Here is a 21,349-nt window from a genome sequence, read left to right on the forward strand (position 1 = left end):
AGGAGGCTGAAGCCAGAAGTAGAGGTTCAGTGAGAGATGCTAGAGCATAACCAGTGGCTGAATCCAGGTCAGGAGAAGATGTACTTAGTCCCTAACTTCCTTACCAACATACCAAGTATGCTACAAGCAAATTTAGGGCAACTGAACAATCCCAGCCCTTGTGTCTGGCAGGAGAAAATTCAGGCCAAGACACAGACATAGTAAAAGAAAGCTTATTATAAGGGAAATATGGCAGACAGAGAGCACCTGGCATAGACATGCTATGGGGAAGATGTCAGTTTAGACCATGTCAATTATATTGTACTAGATAGAGACTGAAAGAGAGGAGCCAAGAACCTGTCAGCAGGACATCTTTCAGAGGAGTTGAGTTTTCCCTCTCCCTGAGCTCATTTTTAACTGTTCGTCTTCAGGCATTGCTCTAGGTTCCCCATGTCTTCTTTGTGTTTCCTTCCTTCCTTCCCTTCTCCATTTCCTTTACCAAATTTTATCAGGTATCTCTGCTGTGCCAGTGTCTGGCAACCAAATAAAGTCTCTGATCTAAAAAGAAAAGAAAAAGACACAGAAAAAGCAATCTTGCATCCTTCCCTTCCCTTCCCTTCCCTTTCCTTTCCTTTCCTTTCCTTCCTCTCTCTGTCTTTCTCTCTGTGTCTGTCTCTCTCGTGCTGGTGCTGAAAATTGAATTCAGGCCCTTAGTTTTTTTCTGGTCAAGGCTGGAGCTTTATCATTTGAGCCACACTTTCATTTCTGGCTTTTGGGTAGTTAATCATAGATACGAGTTTCACAGAGTTTTGTGTCTGGACTGATTTTGAACTGTGATTTTCAGATCTCAGGATCCTGAGAAGCTAAGACTACACGTGTGAGCCACTGGTTCCTCCTTAAATTTCTTTCCTAGTACTGGCCTTTCTGGTGCATCTTGCTAGTAGGAGTGGCTTTTTTCTTCTTCTTTTCCTTTTTGAGATACTGAGGATTGAGCCCAGGGCCTCATACATGATAGACAAGCTCTTTACCACTTGAGCCATTCCCCACTGGGTCCAGGAGAAGGGGCTTGTTGACCTTGTCCCCTTACCAGGGCATTATGGGCTTCATAAGGAAAAAGCCTATTTCTTAGAGCACTCTAACTTGACTATCCTCTTTACCTGAGCACATCCTCAGACACAGGCCATGCAAAGAAAGAAAGTCTCCTTTTCTGAAACTCTGGCCTTAACGGTTCCTCCCACAGGACAAATCTGTGTTAGGAAACTATCTGATTCACAAAGCTCTGTACCTGCCTTCTTGATCCAGGTGGGTTTTTGTTTCTGTTTTTTGTATATGTGGCTGGCAGTCCTTTAAAGAATGTTTTTAGGTGTCAAAATGGAGAACTGTGAACTAATTTTAACACTTCAGAGATTTACACATATTTATTCTGAATGTTCCCATGTGCTAACTAAAACTAAGCATATTTGAGTTATTCAGCCCACTGTGACGTGTGTGTGTGTGTGTGTGTGTGTGTGTGTGTGTGTGTGTGTGTGTGTGTGCCTGTACTGCATTTTTTTGCTGGTGCCCTTACCACTTAAGATCTATTTTCATTTTTTGCTAATTAAGTGGTTATAAGAGTCTCTCAGACTTTCCTGCCCAAGCTAGCTTTGAACCTTGATACTTGGATCTCAGCTTCCTGAGTAGCTAAGATTACAGGCATGAAACATCAGCACCTGATGTCTAGCTCCTCCTTATCCAAAACTTCTTTTTTTTTAAAATTAATAATGGGAAATTAAGTAGTTGTTCATTAATATAACCTCAAAATTTCTTGAAAGTTTGACATTGGTACTGTCAGAATTACATCAAGTGAAATCAGCCATGGATAAATGATCATCTACCATTCATAATATTAAACCATCTAAAGTTTGAATTTATCAATAAGTGGCTAAGAATCCAAAATGCAGGCTTTGGAAAACATAATAATTTTAGCTTCTATAAACTAAAACATAATCAATTGCAATCTGCCTTTTTTTCTTATTTAAGTTTGTTATTTATTGTAAAAGGTTATGTAAGTTGATTTGTGTGTGTGCCAGTACTATGACGTGAACTTAGAGCCTTGAGCACTTGTTTGGCTTTTTCTCTCAAGACTAGTGCTGTACCATATAGGCTACAACTCTATTTCTGGCCTTTTGATTGTTAATTGGGGTTAAAAAGCTCACAGACTTTTCTGTGTGAGCTGGCTTTGAACCATTATCCTCAGATCTCAACTTGCTGAGTAGCTAGGGCTACAGATATGACACACTGGCACAAGTTTAATGGCTTGGCCCTTAATTTCAAATCAGAAATGTTTTCAAGAGTCTCATTTGGCTTGAAGGAGCCTGTCAGTACTCACCATACCTGCTCACTTAGGCAAGTCTCTGTAGTTGGTCTCTACCTTAAGTCAGGACAGGAATGTCTGAAGTAAGCTCCTTTTACACTGTGTATCTTTGATCAAGTTTAGACTTGGATGTCGAAGACAGGAGCCAATGAGGCCTGATAACCACCCTGCTTTCACTTCTTAGAAGCCAGTCTGGGTGGATCCTTGGCCTTGCTGAACAGGTTTGTTATCTCATCCCAATGCAAGTAGGAGAGATCACTGAAATCCCTAAAATGTACCCTGTGGGGAGGTGGCTAGAGAAAATTAGAAAGAATCCTAATGGCTAAAAGGATTAGAAGCTACCAGTTGACTTTTGAGGCTTTTTGCCAATTGGATTACTTTTCCACCAAAACATGTTTGGTTACCATGTCAAGTTGAAATGTCACATAGTGACAGTTGTTTGAAACATTTTTCTCTATGAAGTTGTTACTGCTTTAGTATTTTGTGCCCACTTTTTTAAGAAATAAAAATTTTAAAAAAGAGATCTCATTTCCATACCTTGGAGTTATGTTATATATACGTATGTTATATATATAATATATATAAATATGTTCTATATATAAATATATAAAACATATATATTATGTGTGTATACATATATGTCATATATACAAATACATATACAAATACATATGCATACATATATTTATATATTTGGGGGGGGCATGTAGGGATTACATCTTTGTGTTTTTTTTTTTTTTTTGGTCGGTCGTGGGGCTTGAACTCTGGGCTTGGGTGCTGTCCCTCAGCTCTTCAAGCGCCACTTCCGGTTTTCTGGTGGTTTTATTGGAGATAGGAGTCTCACGGTCCCTCCTGCCCGGGCTGGCTTTGAACCGCGATCCTCAGATCTCAGCCTCCTGAGTAGCTAGGATTACAGGCGTGAGCCACCAGCGCCCGGCTGCGTCTTTGTGTTTTTCTCCTAAGAATATCTTTTTGTTTTGTGGCTATTTAAACTTTGTGTTATTCTTTTCTTTTTCTTTTTTTTTTTTTTTTGCTGCAAAAAGCTTTATTTTCATTTGGTCCAAGGCTTGGGAAGGGCTCCAGGATGGTTAGTTAGGAAGTTTCCCAATGGCTAGAGGCAGAAGCTTGGGCGGAAACCCTGGTATCTGGCAAGGCAGAGATGGCCCCTCAAAGGCTGCTGGACTCTGGAGTTTTCTAGTCGTGTTTGAGTGTGAGGTGCTCGAAAAGATACTCGCCCAGCTGGGCCTGAGGGGCGGCCCCCAGCCTGTGAAGTTTGGTTAAGTGGTCGCCCATCTTCTTGATGAGCTTCACCTCTTCATCCAGGAAGTGGTTCTCTAGGAAGTCACAGAGATGGGGGTCTGTGCGAGCAGAACTCAAGGCATGAAGATCCACAAGGGCTTGGTTCAGGCTCTTCTCCAGGACCAGGGCGGCTTCCATGGCTTCCACGGTTTTACCCCACTCATCCTGAGAAGGCTTCTGCACATCCTGGAACAGCGCGTGGCTGCCCGCTATTTCTGCATCTTCAGGATGCTCTGGACACCCTCAGCTTCTCCTCTGCCAACTCGCGGAAGAAATGGCCCATGCCCTCCAGAGCCACGTCGTCCTGATCAAAATAGTATCCCAGAGAGAGATAGGTGTAGGAGGCTCGCAGATGCAAGTTGATCAGGCCGTTGACGGCAGCCTCCACCTCGGTGGACTAATTCTGACGAATCTGGGAGGTCATGGCTGGTTGTCAATACAGAGCTAACCACAGGGAAAAAAACCCCACAAAAACAAAAACACCTGCGTTGGTTGATCCTGGAAGCAGGCAATGGGCGAGAAGATCAGGGTCAGAGGTGGTGAGTGGAGAGGCAGTTAGTTGGTAGTGGAAAGGAGGAGTCCCAGGTCTGTTCCGTCCAAACACTGTTTAAGCAAGACACAGATCCGCGGGACTGGCTGGCGCTTCTTGTGTCTTCGTCTTCGTCTTCGTCTTCGTCTTCTTTCGTCGTCGTCGTCTTCTTCTTCTTCTTTCTTCTTCTTCTTCTTCCTCTTCCTCTTCCTCTTCCTCTTCTTCTTCTTCTTTCTTCTTCTTTCTTCTTCTTCTTCTTCTTCTTCCTCTTCCTCTTCCTCCTCCTCCTCCTCCTCCTCCTCCTCCTCCTCCTCCTCCTCCTCCTCCTCCTCTTCTTTCTTCTTCTTCTTCTCTTCTTCTTCTTCTTCTTCTTCTTCTTCTTCTTCTTCTTCTTCTTCTTCTTCCCCTTCCCCTTCCCCTTCCCCTTCTCCTTCCTTCTCCTTCTCCTTCTCCTTCTCCTTCTCTTCTCCTTCTCCTTCTCCTTCTCCTTCTCCTTCTTCTTCCTCCTCCTCTCCTCCTCCTCTTCCCCTTCTTCCTCTTCTTCCCCTTCTTCCCTTTCTCCTCCTCCTCCTTCTTCTTGTTGGTCATGGTCCTGAACTCGGCCTAGGCACTGTCCCTGAGCTCTTCAGCTCAAGGCTAGTGCTCTACCACTTGAGCCACAGCACCACTTCTAGCTTTTTCTGCTTATATGGTGCTGAGGAATCGAACCCAGGGCCTCATGTATGAAAGGCAAGCACTCTATCACTGAGCCATCTTCCCAGCCCTCTTTTTTTCTTTTTTCTTTTTAGTCGGTTCTGGGGCTTGAACTCTGGACCTGGGTGCTGAACCTCAGCTCTTCAGCTCAAGGCTAGCATTCTATCACTTGAGCCACAGCACCACTTCCGGTTTTCTGGTGGTTTATTGGAGATAAGAGTCTCATGGATTTTCCTGCCTGGGCTGGCTTTGAACTGAGATCCTCAGAGCTCAGCCTCCTGAGTAGATAGGATTATAGGCATGAGCCACCAATTTTCTTTGTTTTCTTTTTCCTTTTTTCCTCCCTTCCCTTCTACTTCCTCCTCTCTTTTGAGAGAAATTTTGACTGTGTTTCAGATGGATTGGAAACTATAAATCCTCCTGCCTCAACTTTCTAGGAGTGCAGAGCTTACAGCCTTGTACTACCATGCCCAATAAAGCACTATGTGTGTGTTTTTCTCTGTATGTGTATGTTGTATGCAAATACTGGGACTTGAACTCAGGGTCTTGAGCTGTCTTAGCTTTTTGCTCAAGACTGGCACTCAATCACTTGAGCCACACTTCATTTCCAACTTTTTCCTGGTTAATTGGATATAAAATATTCATGGAATTTCCTTCCCTGGGCTGGCTTTGAACTGTGATCCTCCAATCTCAGTTTCTTGAGTAGCTAGGATTATAGGCATGAGCCATTACTAACTGGCATAGCACTATGTTTCTCCTACCTATCAACCATTTGGTTCAGTTTTACAGACAGACACACAACACACATAATACACATATACACACTTCCTTTTTTTTCTCCCCCCAAGATTTCTTTATTAAGATTAAGTAACTACATAAATTTCACAGTACTGTGGTTTAGTTATATTTAGCTAAAGTCAGACACATATTTTAATCTTCACATCATTCTAATCTACAAAGTTTATGAAGTCTACGAACATTAACAATAAAACTATTTCTTCCAGATCAGGTGATATGTACATTTCTTTCCTTTTGCTTAGTATCAGCTGTTCCCTCTTTCTCTCTCTCATTCCCTCCTTTCCATCACTGCCCTTGAGTTGCTTAGTTCACTTTCATCAACGTCCAGTATAGCTGATGGGCCCCTCTGCTATATTTTTTCACCCACTTTTCATTGATTCTGTGCCCTCTTCCCAGCTTCCCTCAGATGTGTACATGTATACACCATATATAGGGTAAGGTATAAAGAGTCATCTAAAAATGATAAGACAAATTAAGAAGAGGTCATTTGTTTATTTGTCTTTGGGGTTCTTTACAATGTGTATATTATTTTATGTACATATGAAGCGGTGCTTGGGGGGGAGGCTGGGAAGGTGGCTCAGTGGTAGAGTGCGTGTTTTGCATGCATGAGGCCCTGGGTTCAATTCCTCAGCACCACATAAGCAGAAAAATCCAGAAGTGATGCTGTGGCTCAAGTGGTAGAGTGCTAGCCTGAGCTGAAGAGCTGAGGGACATTGCCCAGGCTGAGTTCAGGCCTCACAACCGATAAAAAAAAAAAAAAAAAAAAAAAAAAAGAGGTGCTTGGGTATTACAACTTGGACACACATACTTTTTTTGGTCCATCATGGGGCTTGAACTGTGGGCTTGGGCACAGTCCCTCAGCTCTTCAGCTCAAGGTGAGCACTCTACCACTTGTGCCACAGTGCCACGTCCAGTTTTCTAGTGTTTTATTGGAGATAAGAGTCTCACAGGATTTCCTGTCTGGGCTGGCTTTGAACTTTGATCCTCAGATCTCAGCCTCCTGAGTAGCTAAGATTACTGGCATGCCACTGGTGCCCAGTTTACATATACTTAAAAAAAATCAGCATTCTTTCCTTAACTCTCAGGCCATGCACTATCATGTGCTGTAGGACAGTTACCAGACACCTTAGTCCTAACTCTAAATATCAATGGACCTAACTCTCCAATTAGAAGATAAAGAGTGACTAGTGCAAGACCCATCCATCTGTTGTTTACAAGAGACATATCTTGCCAACAAAGGCAGACACATTCTCAAAATGAAGGACTAGAATTAAAATCTTTGAAGCAAATGTAATATAGATAAAATAGACTTCAAATTACAATCAGTAAGAAGAGACAAAGGTCATTACATACTAATAAAAGGAACTCTCCTACAGGAGGATATGACTTCTAAATATCTATGCACCAAATGCTGGAGGACTCAACACATACTCTTTAATCTAAAAACACATATAGATCCAAACACATTGATTTTGGGCACCTCAACACATCATTGTCACCTCTGGATAAGATCATCCAGGCAAAAACTTAGCAAATAAACTTCAGATCTAAGTAATCGCATTGATCAACTAGTCTTAACAGACATCTACAAATATTTCACTGAGCAGCATGAGAATATACATTCTTCACCTATGGAACACTTTCCAAAATAGACTATATTTTAGGTCGCAAAGCAAATCTGTGCAAATTCAAACAAAATTGAAATTATTCCTCGCATTCTGTTAAACCACAGCAGAAAAAATTAGAGCTAAATGTCAAAAGCTGTCACAGAAAACTCTAACTCATGGAGACTGAACAACACATTGCTGAATGATCAGTAGGTCATTGAAGAGATTAGAAGAGAAATTCAAATGTTTATGGAATTTAATATAAATGAGCACACAAAATACCAGCTCCTCTGTAACACAGCAAAGGCATTACTCAGAGGAAAATTTATAGCTCTGAGTGCCTACATCAACAAATTGGAGAAATCTCAAATGAACACTGTAATGATTCACCTCAAGCTCTTTGAAAAACAGAAACAAGTCAAACCCCAGATCAGTAGATGGAAACAATAAAAATTAAATTGGAAATAAATAAATTAGAGACTTAAGAAAAGATAGAATGAATTAACAAAACAAAGAATTGGTTTTTTGAAAAACTTAACAAAAATTGACAAACCTTTAGCAAATCTGACTAAAGAAGAGAAACACACAAATTAGTAAAATTAGAGATGGAGATAGGAACATCACAAGAAATATGCAAGATTCAGAATATTATTAGGGAATACTTTGCAAACTTTTATGACAATAAATTGGAGAACGTGGGAGAAATAGAAACATTTCTAGAGAGCATAGATATACCCAAATCAAACCAAGAAGCTTTAAACCAACTAAATAGACCATTAGGAGTTATGAAATAGGAATGACAATAAAAGACCATCCATCCAAGCAGTATGGAGGTTCCTCAAAAGACTCCACATAGAGCTCCCCTATGACCCAGCAATCTCACTTTTGGGCATTTACCCAAATGATTACAAACAAGACCATACTAAAGCTACCAGAACAACTATGTTTATTGCAGCATTATTTACCATTGCTAAGATATGGAACCAACCCAGATGCCCCTCAGTAAATGAATGGATCAGGAAAATGTGATATATATATTGGAATTCTATGCCTCCATCAGAAAGAATGATATTGCCCTATTTGTTAGGAAATGGAAAGACTTGGAAAAATTATATTAAGTGAAGTAAGCCAGGCCCAAAGAAACATAGGTCCCATGGTTTCCCTTATTTGCAATAACTAGTATATGTCTAGGACAAGCAAAAAAGGTCAAAAGCTATGTATATATGACCATATAAGATGATATTAAGCGAAATGAATCCCATGTTAGGGACACAACTGGATTTTTCTTTCTTGCTATTGTTTTTAACATATTTATAATGTACTATGTGATTTTTTTGTTTCTTTGGTATGTCCCTCCCCCAGGTATAACCCCTGTTTTCATTGTATTTGATTCCAGTGCCCTGAATCTTGTATACACATTTTTCTAATTTGGAGAGGGGAAGGGAAAAAACAAAATGCTTAAATAGGGATACAGATTGACTCATTGACTCAATGATATGTACAAGACTCTATGTTGAAAACGAACTTTACATCTATGAGTGTGGGTGGGAGGGAGGGAGGGAGGAGTTGGGAAAATGGGGAGGGAAGGGATGGTAGGGGAAAATCAAAGAGAGAGTAACAATGTTTAGTAGGAAATGTAGTCATTACCTTACTTATGTAACTGTAACCTTTCTGTACAGTACCTTTACAATAAAAAAATATTAAAAAAAGACCTCCCATCCAAGAAAAGCCCAGGATCTCATGGATTTATAGGCAAATTCTATAAAGCTTTCAAAGGAGAACTCATTCTATACTCCTCAAACTCTTCAATGAAATAGAAAGGGAAAGATCATTACCAAACTCATTCTTCAAAGCCAGCAAAACACTCCTCCCTAAACCTGATAAAAACTCATCAACGAAAGAGAACTATAGATAGACCCATCTCTTTGATGAACATTGATGCAAAACTTCATAATAAAATTCTGGCCAATCGAATTCAACAACCTACCAAAAAAAATCATACATTATAATCAAATGGAATTCATTCCAGGGATGTAAAGCTGGTTCAATATACATGTCAATTAATGTAATTCATCAAATCAACAGAAGCAAGGACAAAAGCCACATTGTGATCTTAACAGATGCAGGAAAAGCATTTGGCAAAATTTCACATTCCTTTATGATAAAAGCTCCAAAGTAGCTAGGAATCCATGGAACAATACTTAGTATAATGAGGGCTATATATGACAAATCTACAGCACTATCATACTTAATAGTGAAAAGTTAAAACCATTCCCTCAAAAATCAGGAACTAGACAAGGAGGTCCGCTCTCTCCATTCCCCTTCAACATGGTACTGGAATTCCTAGCAAGAGCAATAAGGCAAGAGAAAAACAAAGAGGATCCAAATTAGGAAAGAAGAAATAAAGCTATCCCTCTTTGTGAATGACATGATCCTGTACATATGTATTTTATTTTTTTATTTTTATTTGCCAGTCTTGGGGCTTGAACTCAGGGCTTGGGCTCTGTCCTGAGCTTCTCTGTGTTCAGGGCTAGTGCTCTACCACTTGAGCCACAGTGCCGCTTCTGGCTTTTCTGTTTATGTGGTACTGAGGAATTGAACCCAGAGCTTCATGCACTCTAGACAACAACTCTACCACTAAGCCTCACTACCAGCTCAATGATCCTGTATTTAAAGAACCCTATAGATTCCTCATCCAAGTTACTTGAGTTGATATGAAACTTTGCCAAAGTAGCAGGGTATAACAATAACCCACAAAAATCACTAGCTTTCCTGTATGCCAACAATGGGAAGAATGAGACTGAAATCAGGAATGCAACTCCTATTGTATTAGGTTCAAGGACCTCTATTGTGATAAAAATCTGAAAAAAGAAATTGAAGCATATTTAGGAAATGGAAAAACCATCTCCATGCTCCTGGATGGGAAGAATTAACTTTGTAAAAATGGCAATGCTGCCCAGAGCAATTTACAAATTCAATGCAATACCCATCAAAATCCCAACAAGTTTCTTCAAAGAAATAGAGAAAGCAATCTGAAACTTCACAATTAATAATAAAAGACCCAATATGCCAGGCATCAGTGGCTCATGCCTGTAATCCCAGCTATTCAGGAGGCTGAGACCTGAGTATCATGGTTCAAAGTCAGTCCTGGCAGGAAAGACCATGAGACCCTTATCTCAAATAAACCACCAGAAAACTGGAAGTGGTGTTGTGGCTCAAGTGGTAGAGCACTAGACTTGAGCTGAAGAGCTAAGGGACAGTGCTCAGGCCCAGAGTTCAAGCCCCATGACTGACAAAAATAAAAATAGAAAAGACCCCATACCAAAAACAATCCTAAGCAGGAAGAATTCAAATTCTATGAGAAAGCTAGGGCAATAAAAACAGCTTGGTACTGCCATAAGAATAAGCCAGATGACCAATGGAACAGAATAGAAGACCCAGAAATAAATCCATAGAAATATAGCCACATAATATTTGATAAGGGAGCCAAAACCACAATAAGTCATGCTGGAAAAATTGACTACTAACCCTGCACCAGAATTATTTTAAATGGATCAAAGGTACCATGAAAATACTACAGTAAGGGGTAGGGGGAAACACTAGGTCTTCAAGGCAAGAGTTGAAAAAACCTAAGTAAAGATCCAGAATCATAAATCAAAGGAAGATTGGATATATGACACTGCAGCAAACTGAAGAGTTTCTACAGCACAAAGGACATAGCTAACAAGATAAATAGAAGATGGGAGAAGATTTTTACCAGCCATACATCAGATAATGGCCTCACATCTAAAATAGGCTTACAGCTCAAAATATTAAGCCTCCTAAAAATAAACTCTCAAAAAAAAAAAATTAACACTGGCATGTCCCAGGCCGGGGACTAGTAGCCATGACCAGGCCTGGGGATCCAGTGCCTAAGCAACACAACAAACTCCTCCTGATTGAAATCAGAAGCTGAGCATATGCCTCAGCAGAGGGGAGGAAACAGGGAACTGCACCCCCTGGGAATCACGCCTGTAACAGCAGAAAACTTGGGGCTCCAGGGCAAGAGAACCAGAAGCCCAAACCCCACCAGAACCCGACCCATATATCCCAGGCCAGGAATTGGACAACTCAGGCTGCCAGCACCTGATAATAGTCAGGAGCTAAGGCTGGTAAGGTGGCTCAGTAGTAGAGTCCTTGCTTTGTGTGCATGAGGCCTTGGATCTGATTCCTCAGCACCACATAAGCAGAAAGGGCCAGAAGTGGCACTGTGGCTAAATGGTAGGGCGCCAGCTTTGAGCTGAAGAGCTGAAGGACAGCGCCAGGCCCAGAATTCAGGCCCAGAACCAGGCAAAAGTAAGAAAGAAAGAGACAAACAAACAAACACACATCAGGAGCCCATAGCAGACTCCAGCAACTGGAAGAGTACATCCAGCACACTCGATCTCACCAAGAGCATCTGTAGGAGTAAACAGGAGCAGTCTAGGCAGTGACCTATAGCAGAGAGACAAGAGCCCTACATGGGTCAGACCAGTAGCAAGAGGTCGGCCCCCAACAGAACTGAAACCAGGTACAGACTCTCCGCCAGCCCAGAAACAACAACCAAGCAAAGACAGACACCTATTGACCAAATAAAATTTCAGATTAGTCTCCAATAATCCCTAAATCCTCATGCATAAATCACAGAGAAAAATTACAAGGTTTATCAACACCCCCCAAGCAAGCTACCCCCCAAATCCAGCAGCCACCCAAGGGAGAGCCCCAGTCGGAACAAAGCAGGAATGGAAGACAAAAGCTACATCCAAGAGATGCTGGAGGCAATGACTCAACAATTAAAGCAAGAAATAGACCAGAAATTTAAAGAACACAGGGATGAACTATCAAAAGAGATGCAAGGTCTCAAACAAGAGGTGCACGCAAAAATAGAGGCAGTACACACCTCACTAAGAGGTGAGATCAGTACTTTGAGAACATCGAATCCATAAATGAGTCTATTTCCTCCAGGCAAACCACAATGGAAGCTGTAGTTTACAGACTGAATGAAATGGAATTTAGAGTGTCAGATACAAAAGACAAAATATACCAACTGGACCAAAAAGTTACAGATATGGGAAAATCACTTACATTATGCCTAAGGGAAATACAAGAGCAAGTGGATAGTGCCAAGAAATTTAACCTTCATATAATTGGAGTGGATGAAGGTGAGGAATACCAAAGCAAGCTAATGCAACACTTATTCAACAAAATTATCAGTGAAAAATTCCCCCATCTTAAAAAAGATCATCTTACCTACATAACAGAAGCATATATAACACCTAACAAGCAGGATCCCAGGAGAAACACTTCTAGACACATTATAGTAAAAATGATAGATCTGAATAATAAGGAAACAATCTTGCATGCAGCAAAAACGAAGAAGGAGCTATACTACAATAGGAAAAAAAATAGAATCACTTCACATTATAATCTTCCTGGTTTTACTCATGTAGTATATGGGAACTGATGATGACTGTGCTTCTTTGGAGAATCTCTAATATAGGACCAATTTAGGACTAAATAACCAGATTTATAAAATCTAGCTGTTCTTGTTGGCAGGTGATAATGATGATGGTGATTTTGTGACAGTAGTGGGGGCCTGAAGTCACAGCCTAGATGCTGGCCCTTAGGTTTTTTTGCTGAAGGCTAGCACTTGACCCCTTGAGCCACAGCTCCACAGACTTTCCTGTCCCAGCTGGCTTTGACCCTCCATTCTCAGATCCTAGCCTACCAAGTAATTAGGGTCACAGGCATGAGCTTCCTGCACCTTGTGGCATGTGATTTATTGGTTTTAAGATGGGTAAAAGGAGTGGAGAATAGAGGGCTAGGTTAAAGGTAATAAATGCAAGTGACAGTTTATGATTAACTTAAATATTCTAAATCATTCAGTAAAATCATGATACAGTTGAAAAAAGTGAAAAGCAAAACAATTATGTTGGAAGGATGTAAATAAAAGGAGATCTTAACATTGCAGAATGACAAAGAATAGTAGAAGGAGGAACATGTGGGAAATGTAAGAAGACATGACTGGAAACTTATGCACAAGTTCAGACTTCTGTAAACCACAGGCTGGTTGGTGGGTGTAATGCATGATCGGAATGATTTATTGATGAAATAAAACGGTCTGCTGTTCTCCAGGATTGAGACATTTCCTGTTTTGGATGTCTGGTTCTGTTTCATTGCCTCAAATAGCCTTACTTCAAAAGTTTTGGTTTGTGGGAGCAGGAAGGCAAATTGATTCAGGGATGTGTGGGAAAGAGAGAAGAGTGGGCTAAGGAAGTCTGTCTGTGTTTAAGAGGCATGGACACAGGAGATCACCATGTCTTTGGACACTGGTGGCTGGGGTACTGCTCACAGGTGAGAAAGCCTGAGAGGGAAGAACTTAGAGAACAGGAAGACTCAAGAACTTCTGAAGTTCCTTAGTGTGTAGGTAAGGCACAGTTGTGTTGGGTGCCCTGGGGAAAAATATGGGCAATTCTCAGTTGTCCTTATAATTTTTTTATATTTTCAGTTTTATAGAAAACTTACAGTAAGAGACGCTAGAAAGGAAGGAAGCTCAATGCTATTTATCCAGATACATAATTTAAAGTTATTTTTCTCAACTTTATTTTCTTCACATTCGCTGTATGCATGTACTTGCACACAGATGTATACATCTATCTATCTATCTATCTATCTATCTATCTATCTATCTATCTATCTATCTATCTATCTATCTATCTATCTATCTATCTATCTTTTGGGACCAGTCCTAGAGATTAAATTCAGGGCCTGAATGCTGTCCATGAGTTTTTTGCTTCAGACTAGTTAGTGCTCTACCACTTGAGCCACAGTTCCATTTAGGGCTTTTTTTTGGTCATTAACTTTATTTTGGTCATTAATTGGAGATAAGAGTCTCCTGAACTTCCCTGCCTAGACTGGCTTCAAACCATGACCTTCAGATTTCAGCCTCCTGAGTAGATAAGATTACAGGCATGAGCCACTGAGAGTAGTTGCATATGTAGGGTTCCTTTAAATTTCAATATGCTTTTTTTGTGTGCAATTATTGTACTTGAACTCAGAGTGTTGTATCTCACTTGGCCTTTTCTGTTCAAAGCTGTGTTCTATCACTTGAGCCATGCTTCCACTTCTGTTTTTTGTTGGTTAATTGGACATATAGTCTCTTTGATTTGTCTGCTTGGACTGGTTCTAAACCTCAATCCTCAGATTTCAGCTTTTTGAGTGGTTTAGAATTATCAGCATAAGCCATCCAGCACCTAGCTTCAATGTGTATTTTTAAAAAGCAAGGATATTCTTTTAATCAGAGTACATTGTTAAAATTTAGTATTGCAGACACAGATATAATAGTCTCTGACTCTCTACAGAACTGTTCTCTGATTTTACTACATATTTAAATAATGTTCTTTTTTGTTTTATTCTTTTGGTTCATAGGTCTCTGATAGGGGTGTGAGGTACCTCTCACCAGGATATGTGTGTGTGTGTGTGTGTGTATTTGGGGAAAAAACCCACAGTGCACTGCATGCAGAGCATGCTCTCTACCAGAGCTTTAGCACAGCCCTCACATTTGGATTAGAATCTTTATTTTTCTAAGAACTGTAACTTTTTTTTGCCTCTTTTCAAATCTTATTTTTATATGTATGTACTTTTTTTTTTTTTTTTTGCCAATTCTGGGGCTTGAAGTCAGGGCCTGGGTACTGTCCCTGAGCTTCTTTTGCTCAAGGCTAGCACTCTACCACTTGAGATACAGCACCACTTCTGACCTTTTCTTTTTATGTGGTATTGAGAAATTGAACCCATGGGTTCATTTATGCTAGACAAGCAATCTACCACTAAGCCACATTCCCAGTCCTGGAATCTTTATTTATTTTTTATTTTATTTCATTTTAAATTTTGGTGTCAATCCTAGGGCTTGAACTCATGGTCTTGGAGCTGTCTCTGAGCTTTTCTACTCAAGACTAATACTCTACCACTTGAGCTACAGTTCCACTTCTGGCTTTTTTGGCAGTTAATTGGAGATAAGAGGGTCACTGGTTTTCCTGCTAAAGCTGGCTTCGAACCTCGATCCTCAAATCTCAGCCTCCCAGTTACAAGTGTGAGCCACCAATACCCAGTAAGAATCTTTAATAAGGGAATCACAAAAGGTTAGTTGTTTAGCTCTCTTTGGTTTTATTCATACTGTGTTTCTTCCCTGGGGGTACAAAAGTAACGGACATGAATACTAAGAGGTCCTTTTTTTTTTTTTTTGTCGGTTGTGGGGCTTGAACTCTGGGCCTGGGCACTGTCCCTGCACTATTCAGCTCAAGGTGAGCTCTCTACCACTTGAGCCACAGCACCACTTCTGGTTTTCTAGTGGTTAATTGGAGATAAGAGTCTCACAGACTTTCCTGATCAGGCTGGTTTTGAACCACGATCCTCAGATCTCAGCCTCCTGAGTAGCTAGGATTACAGGTGTGAGCCACTGGCGCCCAGCTAGAGGTCTTTTGTGGGAAAAGGAATATGGTAACGTGAGATTAAATTAGGCATAAAGCTTCAGCTTAGAAATGAGAATAAATGATGGTACTTTTTCTATAAATTTTTCTTTTCCTGAGGAGACTATTTGGATGAATTTGGATAAAAATAGATACATGCTCTCCCGTGATAATTCTAGTCCTTTATCAAGAATAAGGCTTCCTATAAAAGTTTCTTTGTATTCACTTGCCTTTGTAACTGTTCTCTTGATGATTTAGAAATAATTTAAGAATTAATTGGTATAGTCAAGCACTGGTGGTTTGTGCCTATAAATATGAATACTCAGGAGGCTGGGTGCCTATAAATATGACTACTCAGGAGGCTGGGATCTAAAGGCTGTGGTTCAAAAGCCATCCCAGGCAGAAAAGTCTGTGAGACTGTTACCTCCAATTAGCTAGGAATGTGGGAGTGGAGTTGTGACCAAAGTGGTAGAATTCCAGCTTTGAGCAGAAAAATCAAAAGAGAATGTGAGGTCTTGAGTTCAAGCTCCAGGATACATACACACCACAGAGTTATCATTGATGTCGACTTTTCTCATTAATTCCCCATATGTGAACCAAATGCAGAATTACTTTCTAGCCAAACACTACTGGATTATACCTGTAATCCTAGCCACTCAAGAGGCTGAGACATGAGGATCAAGTTTCAAATCCAGCAGGTCAAGAAAGTCTAGGGGACTCATCTCCAATTAACTACCACAAAGCTAGATGTGATGTTATGGCTCCCATGATAGACCAGCCTTGAGCTAAAAACTAAGGGACAGGGCCTATGCCTGAGTTCTCAAGTCTCAGAACCAGCACAATAAACAGACAAACAAAATAAAAAAATTCCCCTGGTCACTTTCCAATCTTGAGAATCCACTGCCTAGGCAGTAATGGGAAGTGCTGAGAAGCATGGGACAAATGAGAAAAGACTGCTAGGGGAGAGTGAGACAGAGAGGAGACCCAAAGCACATGTGGAAAGTTTTAGTACTGTTGTCTCTCTCTTGCACCACCCTTAGAGTCAGCTTGCATTTCACAACATGTCCTTCCATTTCCCTCCTCCCCTCTAGGCAACATGAAGATGACTCTGGTACAGACCTCTTTCATGCTGCTTTTGCTGCTGTTGGGTCTGGGTCTGGGCCTGGGGTTGGGGCTCCACATGGCTGCAGCAGTCCTGGAAGATAGTGATCAACCACTGAATGAGTTTTGGTCCAGTGACTCACAGGACAAAACTAGGGCCACTGAAGAGGGAGAAGGCACCAGAACCCCAGAAACCCTGGTGCTTAGCATTAAAGAAATGATGCAGCCTGGTGGTCCAGAAGAGCCCATCCTTGGTGAAGATGAAGTGGGAGGAAGCAAGATGATGAAGGCAGAGGCTCTTTTTCAGAGCAATGAAGACTATCTTAGGTTTGACTTGAGTGACAGGGAGTGTAATGCCATGATGGCATCCAAGAACCAGGGGCACAATCATAGCTGTGTGGCCCAATACACATTCATCCATGAAGACCCAAGTGTAGTCACAGCTGTCTGTAAGAGTCCTGTCGTTGCCTGTGCTATCAAGGGGGCCAAATGTCACAGAAGTCCCCGTCCCTTTGACTTGACAATATGCAAACTGTCCAAACCAGGACTAGTTACACCTAACTGCAATTACCTGACATTCATTATGGAAAAGGTCATTTATATAGCCTGTGATAACATAAGGAATACATTGTCATTAGAGCAGTGAAGTAGCTCATTCTTATTTCTCTCACCTGGTTCTCTTCTTTTTCATCTTGCTCTTCTCCTCTTCAAAATATTGCTGAGAAGGTTCTGGAAAAGAGGGTGAATTTTTTTTGGTTGTTTAACCTTAACCTACATTAATCCTACAAGGAGGTTCACTGTGACATTTCTACAGCTGTATACAATCTCAATCGACCTTACCCCCACCCCCATCACTGCCATCCTTCCCATTCCCCCTTCTCAAAAACAATTTTGATAGGTTTCTTTGCTCTATGTTCATCCCTGCAAATAAAGAATGGGCTGTTCTTTATCATAAATTCTGAAAACATGTCTCTTCTTTGCTTCAGGTTCATTCAACTTGTATTTGGTTTCTGAGCTCAGAGGTGACAGAATAATAACTAGTTTCTCAGGGTATTCTGTCTCTCCTCTCCAACTCCTGCCCTTGAAAGAGATAAGCAAAGAGCTGCTCTAGTGATGAACATGACCCTGCTTCAAGTCAGTTTCCTGGTCTCATTTGGCGTTGGGAGTGAACTGGAAGAGTTTAATGCATCCTTTATCATCTCCTTCCCTCCAATCTACCTTGAGTTACAATAGAAATCACACAGAGTCTTTGGAAATAATTCTTAGGCTTTGCACAATGTTACTGTCCCCTGTGAATGCAATTAAACAATTCTATCTATGCTTACATCTGGAAAAATCATGTGGATTGGATTCTTTCCCTTAGCCTAGGAAAACACTGGCTTGGAGATCTGTTGATAAAGCAGAGTGGGGTACCGACATAATCATGCATGTGCAACTCAAGGACAACACTCTCCCTTCTCTATGCTTCTGTCATTCCTGTCATCTTCATTCCCTGACTACTTTGTTCCTTTCTACGTCTTCTTCCTTTGCTTCTTTCCCCTGTCCCCTTTCTTTCCTCTGTTCTCCTTTGCCTTTTCTTCTTCTCCTCAGACCTTTCCTTTCTCTTTCCTCTGGATGTTTTTGGGAGAGATTCAGCCAGTAATAATCACTTTTGCTGTGCTTGGTGAGCATAATCCCATAATCAGAGTCTGGGGGGGGGGGGAGGGGAGACGGGGGGGGGGGGGATGGGGGGGTTGGAGGAAAAAGTGGGTCTGAAGAGTAAGAAAGGCAGAGATGTTCCCCAGATTAGCACTTGGGCCAGGCACTGGTGGCTCATGACTATAATCCTAGCTACTCAGGAGGCTGAGATCTCAGGATTGTGGTTTAAAGCCAGTGTAGGCAGGAAAATCAATTAACCAGCAAAAACTAGAAGTAGAACTGGGGCTCAAATAGTAGAAAATCAGCCTTGACAACAAAAGAAAGCTAAGGGACCAGGCCCAAGCCCTGAGTTCAAGCCTGTTGTGCCCAGATAGGGACCCCCAAAGACCACCAAGGAGCTGATTCTGATACAAGCACATGAGAGTCGTTTATTGCAAGCTCGAGCCTGGACTCCCAACAGTCACCGACACCGAGGATCAGAGTTGAGAGCCCTGCCTTATGGGGTGGCAGGGTTTACCAATTTTAGCAGACATTTAGTCAGCCATTAACAATTTCATTTGATAGGGCAGCAAGCTAAACCACAAAAAATATGCTGGCAATGCAACACTTGGGGTCTCAGGGCTCTGGGGACTTTCCACCTTCTTGCTAATTGGCTGTTGCTAAGGGGAACTTATCAGGTAGGGTGCAAGTGGGACATCTCTGGCCATTTCGGGGACCTAAGCTCATATGCTAGAAATAGGCCTTGTCTCAAATTAGAGTTTTTATGCACAAAATGGTGATTGTCTTGCTAAGGCTCTACAAGCCCTAATACTGGCACTTTTTTTTAAGTTAGAGAGTTGGGGGAGTGGCTCAGATGATAAAGTTCCAGCCAGAGTAAAGTTTCAGATACCAAGTTCCAGTCCCAGTCTCAAAAAAAAAAAAAGACTAGAGGGCTGGGAAGGTGGCTCAGTGGTACAGTGCTTGCCTTGCATGCATAAGGCCTTGGGTTCAATTCTTCAGCACCACACAAACAGAAAAGACTGGAATGGTGCTGTGGATCAAGTGGTAGAACACTAGCTTTGAGCTAAAGAGCTGAGGGACAGAGTCCAGGCCCAGAGTTCAGGTCCCTCCACTGGCCAATAAAAAGACTAGAAGGTACAAGATATATCATATAGCTCTTCTACAGCTGTAGAATGAATGACTTGGGAGGGAGTCTTATTCTCTTCCTCTTAATCACCTTTGCCCTTTGTTGTTCTGAAGAACAAGGAAATTGGCAAAAGAATCATTTCAACAAAGAACTATTAGATCTTCTTTTTTTTTTTTAATTTAATTTAATTTTATTTGAGAACATACTGTATAGAGGGGTTACAATTACATGGGCAGGATAATGCATACATTTCTTACCAAGCCTCCTCCTTTGTTTACCCTTCACCTCCCTTCCCAGCCTCCCCCCTCCCCCCCATTAGATCTTCTTAAGGAGGGGTAAAGCTGTGGAGCTGCATAGAGAATGCAAGTGGCTGCTTCAGCCTACTTCTTAATTAAATGTCATTAACTGCCGTTGGACATTCATGAGCCAAGGGAAATCTGAGAAAATGGTTTTGAGATTTCCTTCTTTCCTTAGGGCATTTTTTCAGCTGCACTTTCGTAGGTTATAACAGTCTTGAGAGTCAGGAACATACATGAGAGACTGCATTTTGCTTAATGTGATGTAAATTTTTCTTTTCTCTCCTTTTCTTTCACTCCCCCCCCCCCCCCCCCCCCCCCCCAGTTTACTCTCATTTCCTTTATCCTTCCTGTTTCTGGTAGCAAAGTTTGAATGTTGTTATGTCTGGTATCCTCCCAGTCTCTCTGACTCAACATTTCCTTTTACATCTCTGACTCACCTCTGCTAGTGATGACCTCTTAGAATAGTGCTGTTGGGTGGGAAGTCTATCTCTGTTCTGTGCTGACATTTTGAAAGTAGACAGAGGAGGGAGAGTGATGTTGACCCACTCAAGACAGGCTTCTTTTCTTTTCTTTTTATGCCAGTCCTGGGGCTTGAATTCAGGCCCTAGGCACTGTTCCTGAACTTCTTTTTTTTTTTTTCCCCCCCTGCTATCCCTTCCCTTCCCCCCTCCCCAACTCCTCCCTCCTCCCCAAGTTGGAAAGTTCATTTTCTTTTTTTGTTTTTTTTTAATTTAATTTAATTTTATTTGTGAACATACTGTACAGAGGGGTTACAATTACATGGGCAGGATAATGCGTACATTTCTTACCAAGCATTGCAGCCTCCTCCTTTGTTTACCCTTCACATCCCCTGAACTTCTTTTGCTCAAGACTACTTTACACTCTACTACTTGAGCCAGAGCACTTCTGGCTTTTTCTACATAGTTTATTAGAGATAGGAGTCTTAAAGACTTTTCTGCCTGGGCTGGCTTCAAGTTACAATCTTCACATCTCAGCCTCCTGAGTAGCTAGAATTACAGGAATGAACCAGCATCTTCCTGCTTCTTTTTATTTTATTTTATTTTTATGCTGGCACAGGGCTTGAACTCAGGGTGCATGCTCTCACTTAGCTTTTTCTCTCAAGGCTGCCACTCTACCACTTGAGATACAACTCCACTTCCAGCTTCTTGCCGGTTAATTGAAGACAGGCCTTACATGGATTTGTCTGTCTAGGTTAGCTTTAAATTACAACGCTCAGGGGCTGGGAAGGTGGTTCAGTGGTAGAGTGCTTGCTTTGCATGCATGAGGCCATGAGTTTGATTCCTCAGCACCATATAAGCAGAAAAAGCCAAAAGTGGCGCTGAGGCTCAAGTGATAGAGTGCTAGCCTTGAGCTAAAGAGGTGAGTGACAGCATCCAGGCCCAGAGTTCAGGTGCCACGACTGAAAGAAAAAAATACAGTCTTC

General features: G+C 41.4%; 1 protein-coding gene and 1 pseudogene across 2 annotated transcripts; one reads left to right on the top strand and one right to left on the bottom strand.

Moving 5' to 3' along the window:
* Positions 1-3,348: 3,348 nt before the first annotated feature.
* On the bottom strand, positions 3,349-4,055 carry LOC122126595 (annotated as a pseudogene).
* A 9,484-nt stretch (positions 4,056-13,539) lies between these two features.
* On the top strand, positions 13,540-17,798 carry Rnase10 (ribonuclease A family member 10 (inactive)). Of its 2 annotated transcripts, none has more exons than XM_042701106.1 (2): positions 13,540-13,703; positions 16,833-17,798. In XM_042701106.1, exon 2 carries the CDS (start codon positions 16,838-16,840, stop codon positions 17,486-17,488), a length of 651 nt encoding a protein of 216 aa, XP_042557040.1. In that variant the 5' UTR covers positions 13,540-13,703; positions 16,833-16,837; the 3' UTR covers positions 17,489-17,798. The 2 variants fall into 2 exon arrangements, with proteins under 2 accessions (XP_042557040.1, XP_042557041.1); XM_042701107.1 differs by having other exon boundaries at positions 13,540-13,630.
* Positions 17,799-21,349: the final 3,551 nt, after the last annotated feature.

This window comes from Dipodomys spectabilis, unplaced genomic scaffold (genome assembly GCF_019054845.1).
Source record: "Dipodomys spectabilis isolate Male_0828 unplaced genomic scaffold, ASM1905484v1 ptg000286l, whole genome shotgun sequence".
Classification (NCBI taxonomy): domain Eukaryota; kingdom Metazoa; phylum Chordata; class Mammalia; order Rodentia; family Heteromyidae; genus Dipodomys; species Dipodomys spectabilis.